The sequence below is a fragment of the Zea mays genome, chromosome 8 (genome assembly GCF_902167145.1).
Source record: "Zea mays cultivar B73 chromosome 8, Zm-B73-REFERENCE-NAM-5.0, whole genome shotgun sequence".
NCBI lineage: Eukaryota > Viridiplantae > Streptophyta > Magnoliopsida > Poales > Poaceae > Zea > Zea mays.
This window is the reverse complement of record NC_050103.1, coordinates 150,896,129-150,916,204: the sequence shown is the minus strand read 5'-3', so window position 1 is coordinate 150,916,204 and position 20,076 is coordinate 150,896,129. Positions and strand designations below refer to the sequence as shown.

Below are 20,076 nucleotides of genomic sequence, written 5' to 3'. Positions count from 1 at the left end.
TCCCTAAACTCCAGATCAGTCATGTGTGTATATTATGGCCAAAGTCCGTAGACGTTTCTTAGTCATGTCATTGACAACTTTGGGATCAGCTTTTTTCTAAACTGGCATGTTGTTCCAACCTGTTTGAAATGTAATGTCTGTTTCTTGCATTTGATTCTTCCAGGTTTCTGTACAATATTGTTATGTCAATAACCTCGAAGTATGCATCTTTTTTGACTGGACTTTACGATATAATTATTGAAAGGCTTATGCATGTTTGTACAGTCAGATTGCTGCATATGTACAGTCAGATTGCTGCATAAATGTACAGTCAGATTGCTGCATAACTGCATAACATATCTGGACGTATGCATGTTCACGATATAATTATTGACCGTAGTATATGTTCAGTCAGTTTGCTGCATAACTGTTAAAGCTTATGACAAATTACACAGACATTTATGCCAGTTTGTATTACAAATTACGCAGAGTCATTTTTGTACAGTCATGGTTCACAGGCTTACCCTCTTATGCATTACACAACGCATAGTTACGCAGGTTTTCACATACATTTATGCTAAGTACATATACAGTCAGACTACTGCATTATGTTGAAGCTTATGACAAACTACACATCCATTTATACCAGTTTGCAAGTATATTTATGATTCTGTCTGGAAGTAGACAAACGAACACAGGAATCACATTTACACAAGGAAATATTTGTATCTTATGGTCTTTTACTCTCTACCAGATGAATCATCATCTCCGACATCCACCGTTCGTTTTTTCGACGTTGATGTCTCATTCCATTGCGGGGCTGCAGCTATGAGTTTGTTCCTTGAACCAGGAGGCCGTCCTCGCTTACGTCCAGATAGGTTAGCCAATCGAACCCTATTATCCTCGACAGTTAAACACGTACGGCTGTTGTGACCATCAGCTATGCCACATTTCTGGCATTTCCTGCTCATCTTCTTAGCTCCTTTCGCACCCAATTTTAAAACTTGTTGCTCACTACTTTTGATTGTTCTTCCCTTAGGCTTGGCCTTATCTGGTCTCGTCAAGTTTACACCTTCCATATGAAATTCCAGTTTCTACAAAACAAAGATATCAAGTCAGATTTTACTTTCTCGTATGTCATCATATATTGTAGCAATGTTTTCACCTTTCTAGCTTCCACATCCATAGAACTACTCTCAACCAGCCGAATGTCAGTGTTATGTTCCAATGTTAATATCTGCATATTACATTGATCATCCTTAGTATTGCATTCATTTGTATTAGAGCCCATTAAAATTTCATGTGAAATAAAACAAAGTCCAGTGAGGACACAAATTTTATAGTGCAGTATATGTAATACATTATAAATATCTGTTCCATACCTCGTTCCCATCATCTAATTTGCGTAAGTTGTCTATAGCCATTTCTTCTGTTTCATACGCATCGACCTATATCATCATTACAATCATGGATCATATTCGACAAGTAATTATGCAAAATTCATAACATCACGAGGTGCGTACCTGGATGTCATCGCAAACACTTGTGCCACAACTCTCACCAGTACCTATATCAGGCTCCACACGCATCAATAACCCTAATAATTCGTCCATCATCTCTAGGGCTTTATCATTCCCAGCTTTAGACATACTCGCATGGTGTACTACTTTCATTGCTTTTTTAAGCAACATCTTCTGTCTATATGATCTAGTTTCTCCATCTTTTCCTTTCAAATTCCTATCGTCTCTTGAAAAAGCCACATCTTGATGCGCGGAGTATGTGTATCGTTGCAAAATATACTCACTTGGGATCCTTTCAATTTGTAGATGCATGAAAGCGCGTACAAGATGAACACAAAATAGACCTATAATTGATTAAACATACATTATGTCATATATTAATCGTAAACAGCTATGCATTCGTAATAATTTATAATTTTTTATAGTATAACATACCTGTATGCTCCCAATGCTTGCACTCACATGAATACTTTCCGGCATCCACATCAGCCCTTATCTTGAATTGGTGTTGACCCCAAACAATTTTATTTGATCTTGTAGTATGTTTCACCACCCAATCATGTTCCTCACCCTCTGTATCACGGTCTATTCGGTATACAGTTGCATATTTTACTGTCTCCTGAAACCTTGTCATCACAGCTCTAGTGTATGCCCTTGCTACTCTTATTTCAAACATATACAATGTAGTTGTATCCTTTTGACCCTGCAAATTACACAATATAGTATTAATACTGTTTTGGTTTTAATAGCATAAAACATATGTTTTATTAATTTTTTTCACTTACCATGCATCCTAGTGCCTCTTTGGCCTCTTTCATCTTCCTACTATGCAGTAGCTTCATCATTTGCTTTGCAAATTGATGAAGCGGTGTGTTTGCATCCACGTGGGCACTCTTCACCAACTTGTTCATGCTCTCGCTTCGTTGTGTAGAGACCATAAGACCACAATAATCTCCTTTGAAAATGCAGGTACCCAATCTTTGCGTATGTCATATAATCTGGCAAGGGTGTTGTTCTTGTGTAGATGGAAATCATCAAGCATCATTTGCCAGGCTGCCTCGAACTCCATTTCATTCAATGGATGATGTATTATAGATTGGAACCTTGTTTTGAAATCCATGTCCTCAAATCTTGCATATAATTCATTCAAGTGGGGCATATACCTGTTTTGCACATGCCACAAACACAATCGATGTATTGTGTTTGGGAATACTCTGCCAAGTGCAATTGGCATGGCAGGGTCTTGATCTGAAATTTATAAATTTACATAACATCATGCAAGACAATATGATATCATATAGTACATGACATAATAATTACGAGCCATTTTATTACAACATACCTGTCAGCATCACTCGTGGTCCGTCACATCCCATGCATGTTTTGAACGTATTGAATACCCACTCGAATGTATCAACTGTCTCGTCTCCTAGTAAAGCAAACCCAAATATTGTGCATTGTAGGTGGTGGTTCGAACCAACAAACATGCCTAATGGCTTATCATACATATTAGTCTTATGTGTAGTATCAAAAGTAACTGCATCACCAAAATCAATGTACTCGGCTTGCTGGCTAGCATGGGACCAAAATATGCTTAAAATTTTCCCTTCATTGTCCAGTTGAAAGTCTGAAAAAAAACTGTGGATTATCTTTCTTGCATAATGAAAAAAAAGATAACAGTTTTGACACATCATTTGCATTTCTCTCCCTTTGCCATGCTTTTTTCCTGTCAAAAAATGTAATGATTATGCACTATATCTAACTCAACACATTACGATTGTTTATGTAATATAAAATACAATTATTGTCAATGCATAATACACTTACAGGTTACTCATGTCCTGCACGGTTATTGGAACATTTTCTGGGCCACCATGCATTTCAGTAACAAAATCCATAATGCAATGTGGTGGAATCCTGCTTTCTTGCATCGCACTAAGGAACTCCATATATTCACGATCATGTGTTTTGTTGCATTGCAATTGCCCTTTTTCTGTATCCTTCTTCAAAAATTCATGATTATGCTCATAGTTTACCAGATCAATCCGAACAGAAATAACATTCTCCTTAGCATCATCGTAGATTTTTTTGAGTTTCATCCCAGCCTTGCACTGTGTTCGTTTCGAACATGTGTTACGTATCCTTGGATTTCCAGCTACCCTTTCAGCATTCTTTCCTTCCATTGAACAGTTCAACCATTTACAATTCTTCTGCTCCCTATATTTCTTCAACGGAAATCCTACCTCGTATGCATATTGACTATAAAAATTATACGCCTCATCCACGTTACTAAATGTCATACCGACTTTAGGTATCAATCTTATATCAATATTGTCCGGCTGCGCACAGAAATTTAACATTTACGATTCAATATCGAATAAATTTAACGTAATACGGGAGTACTTACGTGGCTTTGAAGAATATGAGGTGTGTCCTGTTCATGTGGCCCAATATGTCTCATGGGGATGTGCTTCTCTGCGCCGACCACGTCTGCTGTTTTTGTGTGCTCTTCGATATGTCCAGGTGCCCTCAATGCCGCCGGAGGAGTCACAGATACACCCTCTGTGTATGGGGCGATTGCAGACAAAACAGGTTGCATGTCCATTGAAACAGACGTACCTACTGCCTCATGCGCAGATGTTACAGGGAGGATGCCATCGCCAGCGCCGGTGGTGGACATATTATTCGCCGGCCGGACCTCTCACTTCCGCCGCCGGTAACCGCCGCCAATAATTCAGATGGACGAGCGAACGTGGACGCGGCTGTAAAGTTGTTTTAGTTTCCTGCCGTAACTGCGCCTTTATTTTCGCGCACGAAAATCACGTCTTGCCTTATTCCAAAACCTGCCGTGAACGTCTTGCATGGTTTACGCTCTTATGTCTCACAACGTTATGCAGTCGTAAACGTCTATCACATGCAGATATTCGTGCGCGCGATTCCTGGCATGCAAAGATTCCATTTATGCATGAGTTACGCACATTTGTACACAAATTTATGCTTGCGTAATCGCATGTTGCGTGTACGGCGGGATACGTGGTTATCCTTTGCATAAATGGCGCAGGCTGGCGTCCAGTGGGCCTAAAGCGACCCGTTCGGTCTCCCTGGCTGGGGCTTCGCCCACTAATGGAAGCCCAGGGCTTCCATTACCTCTTCCCTATATATATATATATATATATATATACTATATGTATTTAGAGCCCTGGGCTCTGTTTAGCTAGAGGAAGCCCCAGCCAAGTATGAACGCACGTGCATTTCACAGCCGACTGACCTTTCGGTTTCCATATAAATACCTACGTGACTCCCGCGATTAGCTCCTTTGCTCCCGGCTCAGTTTCCATAACCGCAAAACCCCAACCCCCGCACGACTCCAGGAATCTCCGGCGATTCTTCCTTCCCGGCGACTCCGCTCCCATTTCCGACGACTTTTCCAACCCCTCGCCGCTCGCTGTCGAGCCAGTCGCAAGCGGCATTTGAGCGGCGCGCCCTCGGTTTCCCCAATCGTCGCTCCAACATTCGCGCCGCTGCATTCGGCGACCGGCGAAAACCCTACCTTCTCCGGCGACGGTTCTGCTCCTTCGCCCTCCGCCGACCCGACTGCTCCCACGTTCTCCGCCATCCTCTACATTCGCCGCCGCCAACGGGTACCGCTCCAATCGGTGTGTTCTTCCCAACCCTAGCTCGCGCGCATTTCATTTGATCGTGTTTGACCGTCAACAAACTAGTTGTTTTTTGTTCATTTTGCATTGTGTGGATCACGGCTAGGGTTGACATTAGTTATGCAGTTGATGTATTACATTTACGCACATTTACACATTTGGTTACGCACATTTACACAGTCGGTTACGCTCATGTACACAGTTGGTTATGCACATTAGGTTACGCTCATGTACTCAATTGAATCATTTTTGTGACTGCATACACTTATTTATTCCATTACTGTTATAGTTAATACATTGTGTGACAGCATGTATTGTTTTATTGGATCATATCCAGTTTTTTATTATTTTAAAACAGACATTATTTATTAAACCAGTTCACAGTTAATACAGATTGTTTATAGCAATTTTTGTTTTGCTCAAACATATCAGGTCGCAGGCAAATTGTGTTTTATAATTGCAACTGTATGCAATGGTATGCAACATATTCAGATTTTTATGAACGTATAACAGGACAGAACATATATGCTAATGTGTTTCATGTATGCATCTGTATGTAACATATTCAGTTTTTATGATGGTATATCAGTTCAGAATATGTATGCATCTGTGTATAGTAAATGATCAGCCAACTAGTTGTTTTTCATAGAGTATATGTTTTATATAAAATTTCATTTCTGTTTAGTGCATACATTTATGTATTTTCAGATGATTGCAGCTAATGCATTATTTGGTTACAGCAAGGTCTGTTATTCACTTACTTTTTGAACAGTTCAGTACATGTTTTATTGAATCATATACAGTTTTGTATTATTACAAAACAGACATTATTTATTACACTAGGTCACAGACAATACAGTTTGGTTATAGCAACTTTTGTTTTTCTCAAACATATTCAGATTATTTATGTAAATGTGTTTAGTAAATGAGCAGTCAACTAGTTGTTATTCCTAGAGTATATTTTTTATTTAAAATTTCATATCTGTTTAGTGCATACATTAATTCATTTCAGAGCATTACAGCTAACACATTATTTGGTCATAGCAAGGGTTGTTTTTATTGAAACATATTCAGTTTTCCTAATAATTGAAACAGTTCAGTATGTGTATGCAAATGTAAATAGAGAACAGTATATTCAGATGTTTTAGGTTTGGTATTTAAAACAATTAGGTTAATTGATTCAATCATACCACACCATAACTACATATGCATATATAACCTTTTATTTTTTACAACATTGTATATTATGTATGCAGCTGTTAATTTAAAAAAATGAAGCAAGTCGACCGTCCTCCAAATAACCCCAAGCGTATAACAATCCAGTCAAGCCAGGAGTGCTTCAGTGTAGACATTCCCTCTGCAGAACATCCTAACCCATGTCCAGAAGTTGAAAATCCTTCAATTGCTGACAGTCAAAATGTGACCAATGAAACAGTTCAGATTGATTCTGATGAAGATGACTTCATGCCAGCTATGAAGAAGCGCAATGTTTCTGAAAGCCACACAAGAGTGTTAAGAAAAGTCGTGACAAAGAGGGTTAAACATGAGGAGCTACCCCGACAGGTTAATGTTATGCATACCCAACAAACAATTTCATATTTGTAATGTTTTGATTATTTTTTTCATAATAACAAAATTATTTCATGTTGTATATTGTTTAACAGAGGCTTAATGTGAGGTGCAACCCTCAAGATGTCATTGCAAGCATTAACATTTTGAATGAAAGACAACGTGAGGCTATAAGACGCAAAGGCTTCTCTTCCATTCTTGATATGACAGTAGATGCGCTGTGCAGTAGATCACACCTCCAATGGTTGATGGACAAGCTAGACCCCAAGGATATGACAATACGTCCTGGTCCAGGAAAGGAACTCAAGATCACAAAGGATATTGTTCATCTTATTCTTGGCGTGCCAAATCATGGAGGTGGTAAACCTTTGGGTATTGATGAAGCAGTTGCAGCAAGCAACTTGAGGGCAGAGCTTGGTGTGGCCAAAGATGAGTTCAATGTGGCATTTCTACAGGATCGATTAAGGAAAGGCGAGGATGATGACCTTTCAATCAGATGTTTCTTCCTCATTCTATTCAACAGATTGCTGTTTCCAACTGCTAGCTGGGGCATCACATATCATGAGGTGCTTCTCACAGAAGAAATGCACCGTTTCCATGAGATCGACTGGTGCCAGTTGATTTTTAATGATCTATGTGAAGCTGCCAAGAAGTGGCACAACCGGATCACCACAAATGTCTCCACGACTATCTATGGATGCTCCATTGTTGTCCTTGTAAGTATAGTGTTTTTCCGTATGCACATTTATTTCATTATTGGTTCCTAACTTTGGTAGTTATGTAACATGTTTTACGATGTTTGTTATGTCTACTTACATTGCTATTGAACATTGTAATTCTTTGTAATGTAGTTGTACTACTTGGATCACCTGCATACAGCCGCTGCCCCCCATAATAAGAGTGGCACACCTCGCATTAAATTTTTTGATAAGAATAGCATAAAAGCTTTGACCAAAGCTGACAAGAGGAAGGTTCGCCATGGGGCTGAATCTTTCGGACACTGTGAAGTAAGTTATTCATATTTTCACAGTTGGTTATGCATAGTTACACAGTTGGTTACTCATAGTAACTACAATTTTATTTCTAGTTCCGAAGCTCGACGGAGACATGCTATGCAGTTGGACCTAAGATTGATCGCCAATCTGAGGCAAGTTTATGATGTACTATATCCACTGTTTATGATTATTTATTGAACAAATAGAATACGAAGGTGGACATGGATTCTTACTATTTTTTGCTGAACAACCAGCCGGAGTGCAGGACCAATATTTTTGATGCACCGCGCCCTGGCCCCATGCCTCGGCCAACTTTTAACATCAAACTTCCATCTATCAAAGAGATGATGTCAAGTAAGATCAACGATCTCCCCCATCGTCATCGATCTAAATTCACAGATATTCTTGCTGCATATGACTTGGAGGTTGACAAGTCATGCGTAGCCATAAAAGACAGCATCGACAAAATTATTGTCAAGCAATATGACATAGCAGACAAGTTTATAGAATTGATAGACGAGGTACTACGTGCCGAGTCTGAAAATTTGGAAAACGAGACGGATGAGCCACAGCAACCGGTGAATTCGGCTGATTCAGCAGGTATTCACTATTCAGAACATTTTATCTTTTGACATGTGTATACGTTTTTTGAGTACAGTTAACAGCTTATGTTTTTGTCACGTATACACATCAACATTTGATTTATAATTCAAATTTTGACATATATTATTTTCAATATAATTGTGTACAAGGACACACAGTTGATGCCACCCAGCCCACACCCGATATGCCATCCCAAGCTTCGCAGCTTGAGACCCAACTGGGTGCTACTCAGTTTGAAGAAATTCACGAAAGACAACAGCATATCCGTACAGTCCTTGAGACCTTTCCCGACGAATCGGATGTGGTTTCAGATCAACAGGTAATTTGTCCAACGACAATACTATTTTTACTCATTATACGTACATGTATGCATACTTCTTTTTAGCAGTATGCGAACCACATTTTTTTGTCAACAGGAGTTCTGTTTTGATGTTCGAAACATAAGTTTGAGGAACACAAATATCACACCTCAAACCACATCAGCTTGCACCTGCTTGCCCAAATTTGACGTGACACCGGAAAAAAATGTTTGTTAGCAGTCCATGTCTCATGTTATAATTACATTTTACTATACATACAACACAGTTATCCTAATTATATACCTTTGTGTAGAGAGGTGCAATGGCAACAGAGGAGATGGAACAAAATGACAGTGGGCCAGTTTTTGACCAGACCCCAACTCCTCATGTCAGTATGATAACATACATATTACATAATGCTTTTTATGATATTAAACTGATTTTTTAATGTTCAACCACTTACAACCATGTTGCATTTCAGGTTGATACACTCAAAGGTACTACAATCTCTGGATCTGATCCACCACTTACAGAGCAAGAGTGTATCCGTTCTCTGTGGGATTTAATTTGTTCCAAGGACATTGACCAAAGCAGGTACATGTAACCCAAATTACGAATAACGTATTTATAAGTTGGTTCATTTATGAAATAAGAATCTATACCTTTGTTCATCATACAGGGTAGTTATTGATTACGGTGATTACAGTGCAAACTGTATGGATATTTATGAATCTTTCGCGGAGGGTAAATGTCTTGAGGATGTCTTCATGCAGTGTTTCATAGAGTGTGTTCGTGATGATTCTAAAAATCATCGTCGAACTCTGACATCTAACAGATTAATACTTGATGTCAACGTTGGGGTAGGTTCTTCTTCACAGTTATTGTAACTATACACATAATATACTTACACACTCTATTTTTTTTATAGGCTCTGTTAAATTTTGAAGAACAGGAACGTCACAGCAAGAATCCTCAGCCGTTTGATCAAAATGTCCTACAGAATTGCTTGCACAACACATTGCCTGCTTTGGTGAATCTGGATAAATGCAAGTCGGTAAGTCCCATTAACATTTTGTTCACAGTTTCATCAGCTCATTAACTGTACATTTTAATTATCATGACTGTACAACAGCAACATGTAACCTATATTTACTTTTCTCATCAACAGATAATGGTACCTATGCTTAGCAGGGGTCACTGGACACTCTATGTGATCAATCTACACCACCGGGTTATCCACATTTTAGATTCGAATCCCTATGGTATACAACTTGGTGGCACCGAATGGAAGGACTATCATTGTGATCCAATTTATTTAGGTGGCAGGAAATTCCCATGGGCTAGGGTGATAATGAGTAGACTGAGCAAAGCGTTACAACACGTTTGCCCCAACGCAGAATTTCCTAAGTTTGGTAATTTTCCATTGGATATGCCATCTAACTGCCCAACAATGAGGACAGGGTCAAATGACTGTGGATTTTTTGTGATGAGTTACATGAAATCTTATGATCACAATGCAGGTGTCATATCTTCTTTCAATCAACCAGTAAGTGTCTGTGCTAACTGTTTCTATAGTCCGGTTGCCATCAGTTGTTCATGTTAGCTATAGATGTGGCTGATGCAAGCTATGCTTTTATTGCAGGCCAATTCCCGAGATCTACGTGCTCATGCCCTTCATCAACTCACATTCCATCGCATCAACAAGGCGTTGCCACTTCCATTAGATATCCAGAGATTTATGTTTGCGCGCAATTAGTGAACTATGTCAGATCTAAGCAATGGTGTGGGCAATGTACCGTACTGTGGTATTTTGGCCATTTTGTTCAGTTAACAATTGTAGGAAGCTTCCTTATATGTGCTGTTTTCAGAACAATTGTCATGCTACTTTGTGTTAGGGGTGTTACCCAGGTTCTTTCTGTGAACTTTAGTTGGCTGGATACTTATGGTTATGTCGCGAATATGTGAACATCAGATGTTTTCACTTCTGTGTGCTTTAAATATGATCTGTTTTTATGTTCTGAAGATGTTATATGTATACCTCATTGCTTAATACTACCATCTATTTATATGCGAGTATCATCCAGGCCATATACGATGTTTCCTACTTCCAATTATACAACATTAGTAAGCAATATACGCTATATTTATCAGATTTCAACAACTTTATATCTTAGATTATTTCTATCAGATACAACAGACTACTCGCGCGCCTGACTCACTGCTGTCGTTTTATCAACAGTACTGGTATATATTTTACACATTATACGATCATCCCACAAGTTATATACGCTGTTTTGTAGTTCCAGTTACGCAACATTATTAAGCAATATACGCACCATTTATTAGATTTCAATATCAACCTCTATATAAATCAGTTGCCAAACAAGCAAGGTTTATTGTAAAAACAAATTAATCGTATCTCATACAACATTCTAATCACTGTCTGACTCACTACTATCGAACTCATTTGCGTGTTTTTTAGATGTTGTTGTCTCATTCCAATCAGGAGCTTTACTGCCACCCTTGTTCCTAGATCCTGGAGGTCGTCCTCTCTTACGTCCAGCAAGGTTTGCCAACCTTTGTCTATTTTCCTCCATTGACAAACATGCCCTACTGTTGTGACCATCAGCAATTCCACACTTCTGACATTTCCTGGTCATTTTCTTTGTACCTTTAGCTCCCAATTTAATAACCCTTTCTTCACTCCCCTTTATTGTTCTTCCTTTGGGTCTTGAGTTATTTGGTCTTGCCAAGCTTATCCCATCGACTGCAAATTCCAGTTTCTGCAATTCAAAAGTAAATACTTCTCAGCATATAATATTATGTAGTACAACATACAGTATTTATACCATTATTACCTTTCTGGCATTATCATTTTGTTCACTGACACCACTAACATTCATTATTGCGTGATCATGCAAATTAATCTGTAATTGACAACACATTTTGTTAAGCTCAATCATAACCCAATAACTCAAACGTATAAATCATGTATATGTATAACTGCAAATCAGTAAAGTTGTTAAAGATATTACCTCTTCTAATGGACGTACTGGTATATGTATTTGATCATTGACCACACCTTGTTCAAGTATAATAGATACGTCTTGAATTTCCTGAAAATTTGGATGAAAGATCATTATACATCCTTTACAAATAAACATTAACAACAGAACGATTCAAACCTTATTATTCCTTTCGTCAAATTCATCATCCTTTTCGTTGTCTCTATTGGCTTCATCATCGTCCTGAGATTTTATTGTTTCACACCTCATCAATATAATATGATTAATAATATGATTAATAATATGTTGCAACATACATATTAAAACATTACATACCTGTATACCATCTCCTCCACTAGTTCCACAAGTTTCCTCAACGTCTATATCTGTTTCCAAACGCGAAAGTACTTCGAGAAGCTCATCCATTACTGTTAGGGCTCTATCATTTCCTGCTTTGGATAAACTAGCATGATGCCTACTTTCATTGCCTTTTTAAGCAACATCTTCTGTCTATATGACTTAGTTTCTCCATCCTTCCCCTTCAAATTCCTATCATCTCTTGAAAACGGAACATCTTGCCTTGCAGAGGTGGTGTATCTTTGTAAAATATATTCTTTCGGTATCCGGTCAATCTGAAGATGCATAAACGCGCGTAGTACATGTACACAGAATAGCCCTATAAAACAATAATGATCTTAAGATTTTGTTCATATGTTTTCAATGTATATATTTATTTTGTAGTACTCCATACCTGTATGTTCTTAATGTTTGCATTCACAAGTATACTTTCCTGCATCTTCATCAGCTGTGACTTTGAATTGGTGCTGTCCCCAAACAATTTTATTCGATCTAGTTGTATGTTGCACTACCCAATCATTTGCACCCCCTTCATCGTCATGCATTATCTTGAATGCGGTTGCATATTTCAAAGATTCCTGGAATCTACACATCACAGCCCTTGTGTATGCTCTTGCAACCCTTATCTCAAACATGTATAGCGTGTTCGTTTCCTTTTGACCCTGTGGCATATATAATGCAAATTAGTTACACTTATATTAAAGTATCAATATACGACATAACAATTTTATCCTCACCATGCTTCCCACTGCTTCTTTTGACTCTTTCATCTTTCTACTGTGTAGAAGTTTCATCATTTGCTTGGCGAATTGATGAAGCGGAGTATTTGCATCAACATGTGCACTTTTGACAAGCCTGTTCATGCTTTCGCTACGCTGTGTAGACAACATTAGACCACAATAATGATTTTTAAAAAAAGCAGGCACCCAATCCTTACGTATTCCATACAGCTTATCCAGAGTACTGTTATCGTGCAGATCAAAATCTTCAAGTAGCATTGACCATGCAGTCTCAAACTCCAACTCAGTCAAAGGATGATGTATTATAGATTGAAACCGTGTCTTAAAGTCCATTTCCTCAAATCTTGCATACAACTCGTTTAGAAAAGGCATATACCTATTTTGCACATGCCATAGACATAAACGATGTATTGTATGCGGGAAAACCCTCTCGAGGGCTACTGGCATTGCAGGATCTTGATCTGCAAACATATATGACACAATTGTACGAATCTTATTCCATGTTATATAAAGAAAATAATATCTAATTTAAGCCATAGTTGATGTATATACATTTAATTCATTATTATCAGTCGTACCTGTCAGCATCACTCGTGGACCTTCGGTTCCCATGCATGTTTTGAAGGCGTTGAATACCCATTCAAATGTATCAACAGTTTCATCCCCCAACAATGCGAAAGCAAATATAGTGCAATGTAGGTGGTGATTTGAACCAACAAACATACCTAGTGGTTTTTCATACAGATTAGTCTTATGTGTTGTGTCAAATGTAACCGCATCACCAAAATCAATGTAATCCCCTTGCTGGCTTGCATGTGACCAAAATATGCTTAAAATCTTGCCTTCTTTATCCAATTGGAAGTCAGAGAAAAATTGTGGATTATCCTTTTTGCAGGATGCAAAAAAGGATAGTAGCTTTGCCACATCATTTGCATTTCTTTCTCGTTGCTTTGCCTTTTTCCTGAAATTATTGTGAGAATTTAGCATTAGGCAGAAACAACAACCAGCATATATCATTATGTATATCAATCGGAGCATATCATAAACTTACAGGTTATACATGTCCTGTGCTGTTACAGGCACACTCTCAGGGCCACCGTGCATTTCTGATACATAATCCATAATACAATGTTGCGGGATTCGACTCTCTTGCATTGAACTTATGAACTCCATGTATTCAGGATCATGCGTCTTGTTGCATTGTAATTGATTCTTTTCGGTATCCTTTTTAAAAAATTCATGATTATGATCCAAGTGCAACAGATCAATACGCACTGATATAACTGTCTCTTTTGCATCATCATAAATTTTTTTAAGTTTCATACCGGCCTTGCATTGTGTCCGTTTCGAACTGGTACTACGTACCTTTGGGTTTGATATTCCCCTTACTGATCTTTTGCCTTCCATCGAGCAATTCAACCACTTACAATTTTTCCGTTCCCTATACTTTTTCAATGGAAATCCAACTTCATATGCATACCTACTATAAAATTTATATGCTTCATCCACCCCACTGAATGTCATACCAACTTTAGGTACTAATCTCGGATCAATTGTAACTTCCTGTGCAAAAAATATAAATTGTATCATCTATGGTACCCTACATATTTTTATGTTGTATGTAGATCATAACAATTTTCAGCCAAAAGTTTCACAGTGTATGCACAATATAAATACTTAATGTCACACCATCTCTAGCTGCCTTATACTGTATACAATTCAACGTTCAATACTGAAAATTCAAATCAGTTCAATATTACTTACATGTCTCTGCAGAATCACTGGTGTGTCCTGTTCATGATCACCAATAGTACGCATAGTATTAAGGTGCTGCCCTCCTTCAGTTACTGTCATCCTTGATGCCTCAAATATGGTCTGTTCATCAACCCCTGGGGCCCTCAAAGCTGCCGGTGGAGTAATTGCGTTTACAGCAGTAGCTGATTCTGTATGCTTAATTCCATCTGACGCTAACTGGTACCCTCCTTGTTCTTCTTCCTGCACCATTGTTACGATATCCAAGCATTGATTTTGTCTATGAACAGACGTCGGCGTCGCATACTCACTTATGGTCTTGTTTCCCCATGGCGCCGCCATCTTCCAGATCCAAATCGCCGTTCACCCAGCAGTGGACTATCAAATGATGCGTACTCACCACTTTTCTGGAAGATTATGATTTGTTTCCCTGTACCAAACGTATATCCAATATCGTGGACGCATATTTCACGGCGCATATCCATTACCCGCTTAATTTTAGGATCGTGGCCGCGCTGATCGTGGGCGATCTGTTCGGGGGAGTAACAGACATCTATGCAATGTTATGAATACATTTACGGTGTCGTAACTGTCTGTTTAAATGCGCTTCCACCTTTTACGGGTTACACGTCACCGATCCACGTACGAACACGTTGGTTTACGCATATTTGTACAAGCAATTATACTTGCATAACTGGACTGCATTAAAACGGGCCGCCTGGATCGATCCATTCGGTTCGACCACGTTCGGCTCGTCCGGCTGGGGCTCCGCGCACCTATATGAAGCCCAGGGCTTCCATTACCAACGCCCTATATATATATATATATATATATATATATATATATATATATATATATATATATATATATATATATATATATATATATATATATATATATATATATATATATATATATATATATATATATATATATAAGCCCAAGTCTTATGAATCCTCACAAACGTTCATATATAAGTTGGAGTTTAACTCACATCGTCACTAATATATATCACTTGGTTGTTTCAAATTCTACCCACTCATGATGAACTATGGCTCGCAAAAAGGTTGTTGCCTTGACCCGATTGGTCTCCTGGTGCTGCAATCTACATATATACCCACTCACGTTGATCTTAAGTTTTTACTATATTGATAGGCCAAGTTTTGCTACAATTGACCAAGCAAACAAATCACCAATGTAAAAGTATAGCTTTTTTTTTAAAAAAAATATAGGTCAATGTATAGCATAGTTCTCCCAGACTCCGCCTCTCCTAAACCATGCCACTCCACTGCTCTGGTGGCGCATGCGCCCATTACGCCTCGCCCAGATAACCTGCAGCGTCGCGAATCCCACTTTGCTGTCGAATAAATCTCAAGAAGATCACCAGATATCATCTTCCTCGTCAAGATGCCACCGGAAAGAGACCGGCCCTCTGGCCTCTGGGCCGCCACTACCTTCCCTCTGCTTTTCTGCTGCATCAGCGTCGCAAAGAAGGGCTGTGGTCCGGCCTCGCTCCCAAGAGTCCAAGACCCCACCGTACCGCGGAGGCGCGAGGACTGCGATTCCAGCATGTCCACGTCGCGGCGCACGCTCGGCGGCACAAGAGCGCGAGGCTGCTGCGGGCACTGCCATAGGGCCCCCGGCGCCCACCCGCCAGCGGCGCGTGGCTGGGGGAGCGGGGGCCGCGCGGCTGCCGATTGCTGACTGTGCTCGCCCGGAGCGGCGGAGCCCCGTGCCGCGGGGCGCCATGCACGCAACGCCCTAGCCGACGCACGCTCCCAGCGGCGCCGCGCCGCGTGCAGCCACGCTGCCCGCGCCGGCGGTGCGCTATAAAGCCCGGACCACACGCGGCCACTCCCTCTCCGTGCAAATCGGACCAGACACCAGACACCAGGAACACCCACACAGGTAGCTTGCACCAGCATACCGCGTCCACAGCTTCCATCAGCCACAGTATAGCAGCTTCCACTACCTAGCTAGACTCCTCTAGAGCTAGCTATCTTGGACCAACTGACCAAGCGAGAGCTTTGCTTCTTCCCGCTGTCAGCTTGCAATTCGCTCGCACACTTAAAGTCTTAAACTAACTAGGATGGCACCAGCAGTAGTGTCGGTGGCGGCGGCTAGCTACTACCTCGTCCAAGGCGGCAGCATTACCTCCTCCTCGGGTGCGGTTTACGCCGCGCCTTGCGATGGGTGCTGCAGCGCACGGGGAAGGATGGCAGAGACCGACGGCGACGATGACGACGACGACTACGACTGCGCTCCTGCTGCCTGATCGAGAACCCGCCGCGTTCTGGTGAACTTGACCTGTGTTCTGAGTTCTGATTGAGATATGCTGCGAGAGTACGTATAGGCCAATATATAGGCAAACCGGCGAAGAGCATGACGTAGTAGTGCTACCTACATACGTACTATTACTCCAGAATAGAGTACGTGCCGCTGCTTCAAGCTAATAATTTGGTTGTTCAATTTCTACTCCTGCATGGGTAAGTAGGTATATTATATATATATATATATATATATATATATATATATATATATATATATATATATATATATATATATATATATATATATATATATATATATATATATATGTATTTCGGGTAGCTTAATTATTATGAGCCAGAGTGTGGTTGTCGTCCCCGGATTGTCGTCCCCGGAGATCATGCAGGCTAGATTATGTAAGCAATAAACACTGGGTTAGATCTATCTGTACTTCGGATCTGAACTGATGATTGCCTGAACAATATATATGCTTTGTACTTCCCTTACATACATCACAAGTGTGACATGTCACTCACATGTTCTTGTGGTATTCCATGATAATTGTAAATTGGTCATTGCATGCGTGCATATATATACATGCATGTGGAGTGCCTCTCCATACGATCACCTGCAGGCGTGCTCAAGACTTCTTTCTTTGCTGAATACGAAACTATCTTGTAAAAAAACCATGCATGATATATTGCCAGCCGATCGAACTTAGGATTGCAACGATTGCACAAGAGAGATGCATGCATTGAAATTTGGAGATTATTTTACATCACGCACGTGCAAGTTTATTGGTTTTATATCTTTGATTTGTACGCGGCCCACGCCGCCTCAAACATAATATATGCTGCTCCATGTAAAACAACATATCGATAGAAAAGGAGAAGATTTGGAGAGGAACTACATGTGTTTTAATTTGCTTCTCATACAAGGAAAAATCAAGAAGGCAAACCTATAGTCTTTATATGTAATCTAACCTCTGAAACTGTTGAGCACCGAATTGAGCCTGCGGACGGTCCGGCCCTGAGGCCGGACGGTCCGCGGTCCGGATAGTCCGCGCCTGGGGGCCGGACGGTCCGCGCGTGCGCAGAGCAGATTAGGGTTCCGAGTTTTGTGTTACGGTTGTTAGCTAAAATCACGGGAAAAGCTCGGAAATTAGTTTGTAAAGGGTCCAGCCCCCCTCCTCTATAAATAGAGAGGTATACGGCCGATTTGTAATCATCAATCGAATCAATACAACTTCTATTTCGCATTTTATCCTAGGAGTAGTTCTAGTCTAGTTTAGGTTTAGCCTCTCGATCGCCAAATTCTTCGTCTCTCTTCGACTCTACGTCGATTAGAGGAGTCTAGGTCGGCCGGCCCGGGCCTAGACACCACCTAGGATCTCTACTCCCCGACGGGGTCCCTCCCGGGAGCGAGATCCAGGCGCCGTCGGCGATCTTCCGCCGCCCCTGCATACGCGCGGACCGTCCGGCCCCAGGGCGCGGACCGTCCGGCCGTCAGGCAGGGAACCCGGGCTCCTGCACCAGGCCGCGGACCGTCCGGCCCCAGGCTGCGGACCGTCCGCCCCTGACCAGAGAGCACCGCCGCCTCGCACCAGGCCGCGGACCGTCCGGCCCCCGCGCGCGGACCGTCCGCCCCTGTGCAGAGAGCACCGCCGCTGGTTCTCTTGAGTAATTGGCGCCTCCAAAAAGGCGTCAACATACTTTTTGGCGACTCCGCTGGGGACAACACATATAGACCTATCAAATCGGCCCTAAATGGCCGGTTCAAAAGATAGCTCTGAGGTTTCCACCAGTAATATCATCACACCGACATGGGAAGCCTTGCCGGCTGAAGAACAGCTCCTGTTCGAGGAGCGCCAGGAGCAGCTGATCCAAGAAGCAAAGGCGAAGTTCCTGGCTGACTTCAAAGTGGACAGGAACAACAAAGTCATTCGGCAACGGGCGACAGATCTGGCTTCGCTCCGACCTACTACGATTACCCCAAATGTAAGTAGCACCAACGAACTCCAATCTCTTAAAGCTTACATAGACGAACAGCGAGAACAGATGCAAAATATCCTAGGGGTTATGCAAAACGATTGTAGGAGACTAGTACGTGCATTTGATAAATCTAGTATAGCAAATTTTCCTTCACACGAGGTTGAATTAGGAGATAATACATGTAATACATCGGTTAAAGGTTGTCACGACCAGTCACAACCCCCTTATGGGATGCCGATGGACACGTACCCTGAGCAAACGCAAATCGGCAGTAAACCAGCCGATCTACACATGTCCGGACCGTCCGCTCGCGAGCGCGGACCGTCCGGGTCAGCCACAGCTGGGCCCATTTTTAATGAGTTACCTAGACACGCACCCGAGCCAACACATAGGGCACCGAATTTAAACTATCCAGTCGGACGGTCCGCATACAATGACGGACGGTCCGCATATAATCACGGACGGTCCGGGTACGTATCCGGACAGTCCGCGCATGAGTCTTTTGAGGGGGATTATTACCTGAATCCTCGCCCGTCCCAACAACACTTCCCATCACATTATGCAATGCACCAGCCCATTAATTCAGGGTCCAGAGCCTAGGAAAGCTTTCCGGCCCCACCTAGAAGGCCGGAAAGAAACGATCAAACATATGAGCCATATAGGGCAAATGGAAATGCACCACGTAGCTCAAACCAATGGGGGGAACGACAACATACTAACATGCAACCAACCCCACCTATGTTTGACCAGAGAGCCGGTGGTCTTGCACCGGCTGCCATTGGTATAGTGAGGGAAGAAATAGTCGGGGCGTTCCGAGATAAGCTCGGAGTAAGCATGATCCCTGGGGGGCAATCATATCGGAAGCCTTATGACAGCCGATTTGATCACCACCCATACCCACAGGGAACCAGGATACCCGAGTTTGCAAAGTTTTCGGGTGACCAAGGAAAGAGCACGCGTGAGCACATAGGCCAGTTCCTAGCACAATTAGGAGAATTGGCCGACACCGAAGCATTCCGTGTGCGTTTATTTTCATTATCCTTAACAGGGACTGCATTCACATGGTATGCCACGCTCCCTCCTAATTCCATTTTGTCATGGGGAGACTTAGAGCAAAAATTTCATGAACATTTCTTCTCTGGTGATTATGAGCTAGATTTAGTAGACTTAGTGACCCTACGACAAGAAAAGGATGAATCGGTTAGTGATTATATCCGGAGATTCCAGGATACGAGAAACCGATGCTTTCAAATTCATTTAACAGATAAACAACTGGCGGGAATAGCCTTTGATGGATTGCGCTATTATTTAAAAGAGAGATTAGAAGGCATCCAGTTCTTTA

At 41.2% G+C, this 20,076-nt stretch overlaps 1 protein-coding gene and 1 long non-coding RNA gene across 2 annotated transcripts; both read right to left on the bottom strand.

Moving 5' to 3' along the window:
- Positions 1–3,380: 3,380 nt before the first annotated feature.
- On the bottom strand, positions 3,381–4,211 carry LOC118473220 (uncharacterized). Its single transcript, XM_035961991.1, has 3 exons — positions 3,907–4,211; positions 3,536–3,838; positions 3,381–3,434 (listed from the first exon to the last, which is right to left on the bottom strand). Exons 1-3 carry the CDS (start codon positions 4,177–4,179, stop codon positions 3,381–3,383), a joined length of 630 nt encoding a protein of 209 aa, XP_035817884.1. The 5' UTR covers positions 4,180–4,211.
- A 7,050-nt stretch (positions 4,212–11,261) lies between these two features.
- Positions 11,262–11,745, bottom strand: LOC118473153 (uncharacterized). Its single transcript, XR_004852146.1, has 3 exons — positions 11,657–11,745; positions 11,480–11,548; positions 11,262–11,404 (listed from the first exon to the last, which is right to left on the bottom strand). It is a non-coding gene; the product is annotated as an uncharacterized lncRNA (long non-coding RNA).
- Positions 11,746–20,076: the final 8,331 nt, after the last annotated feature.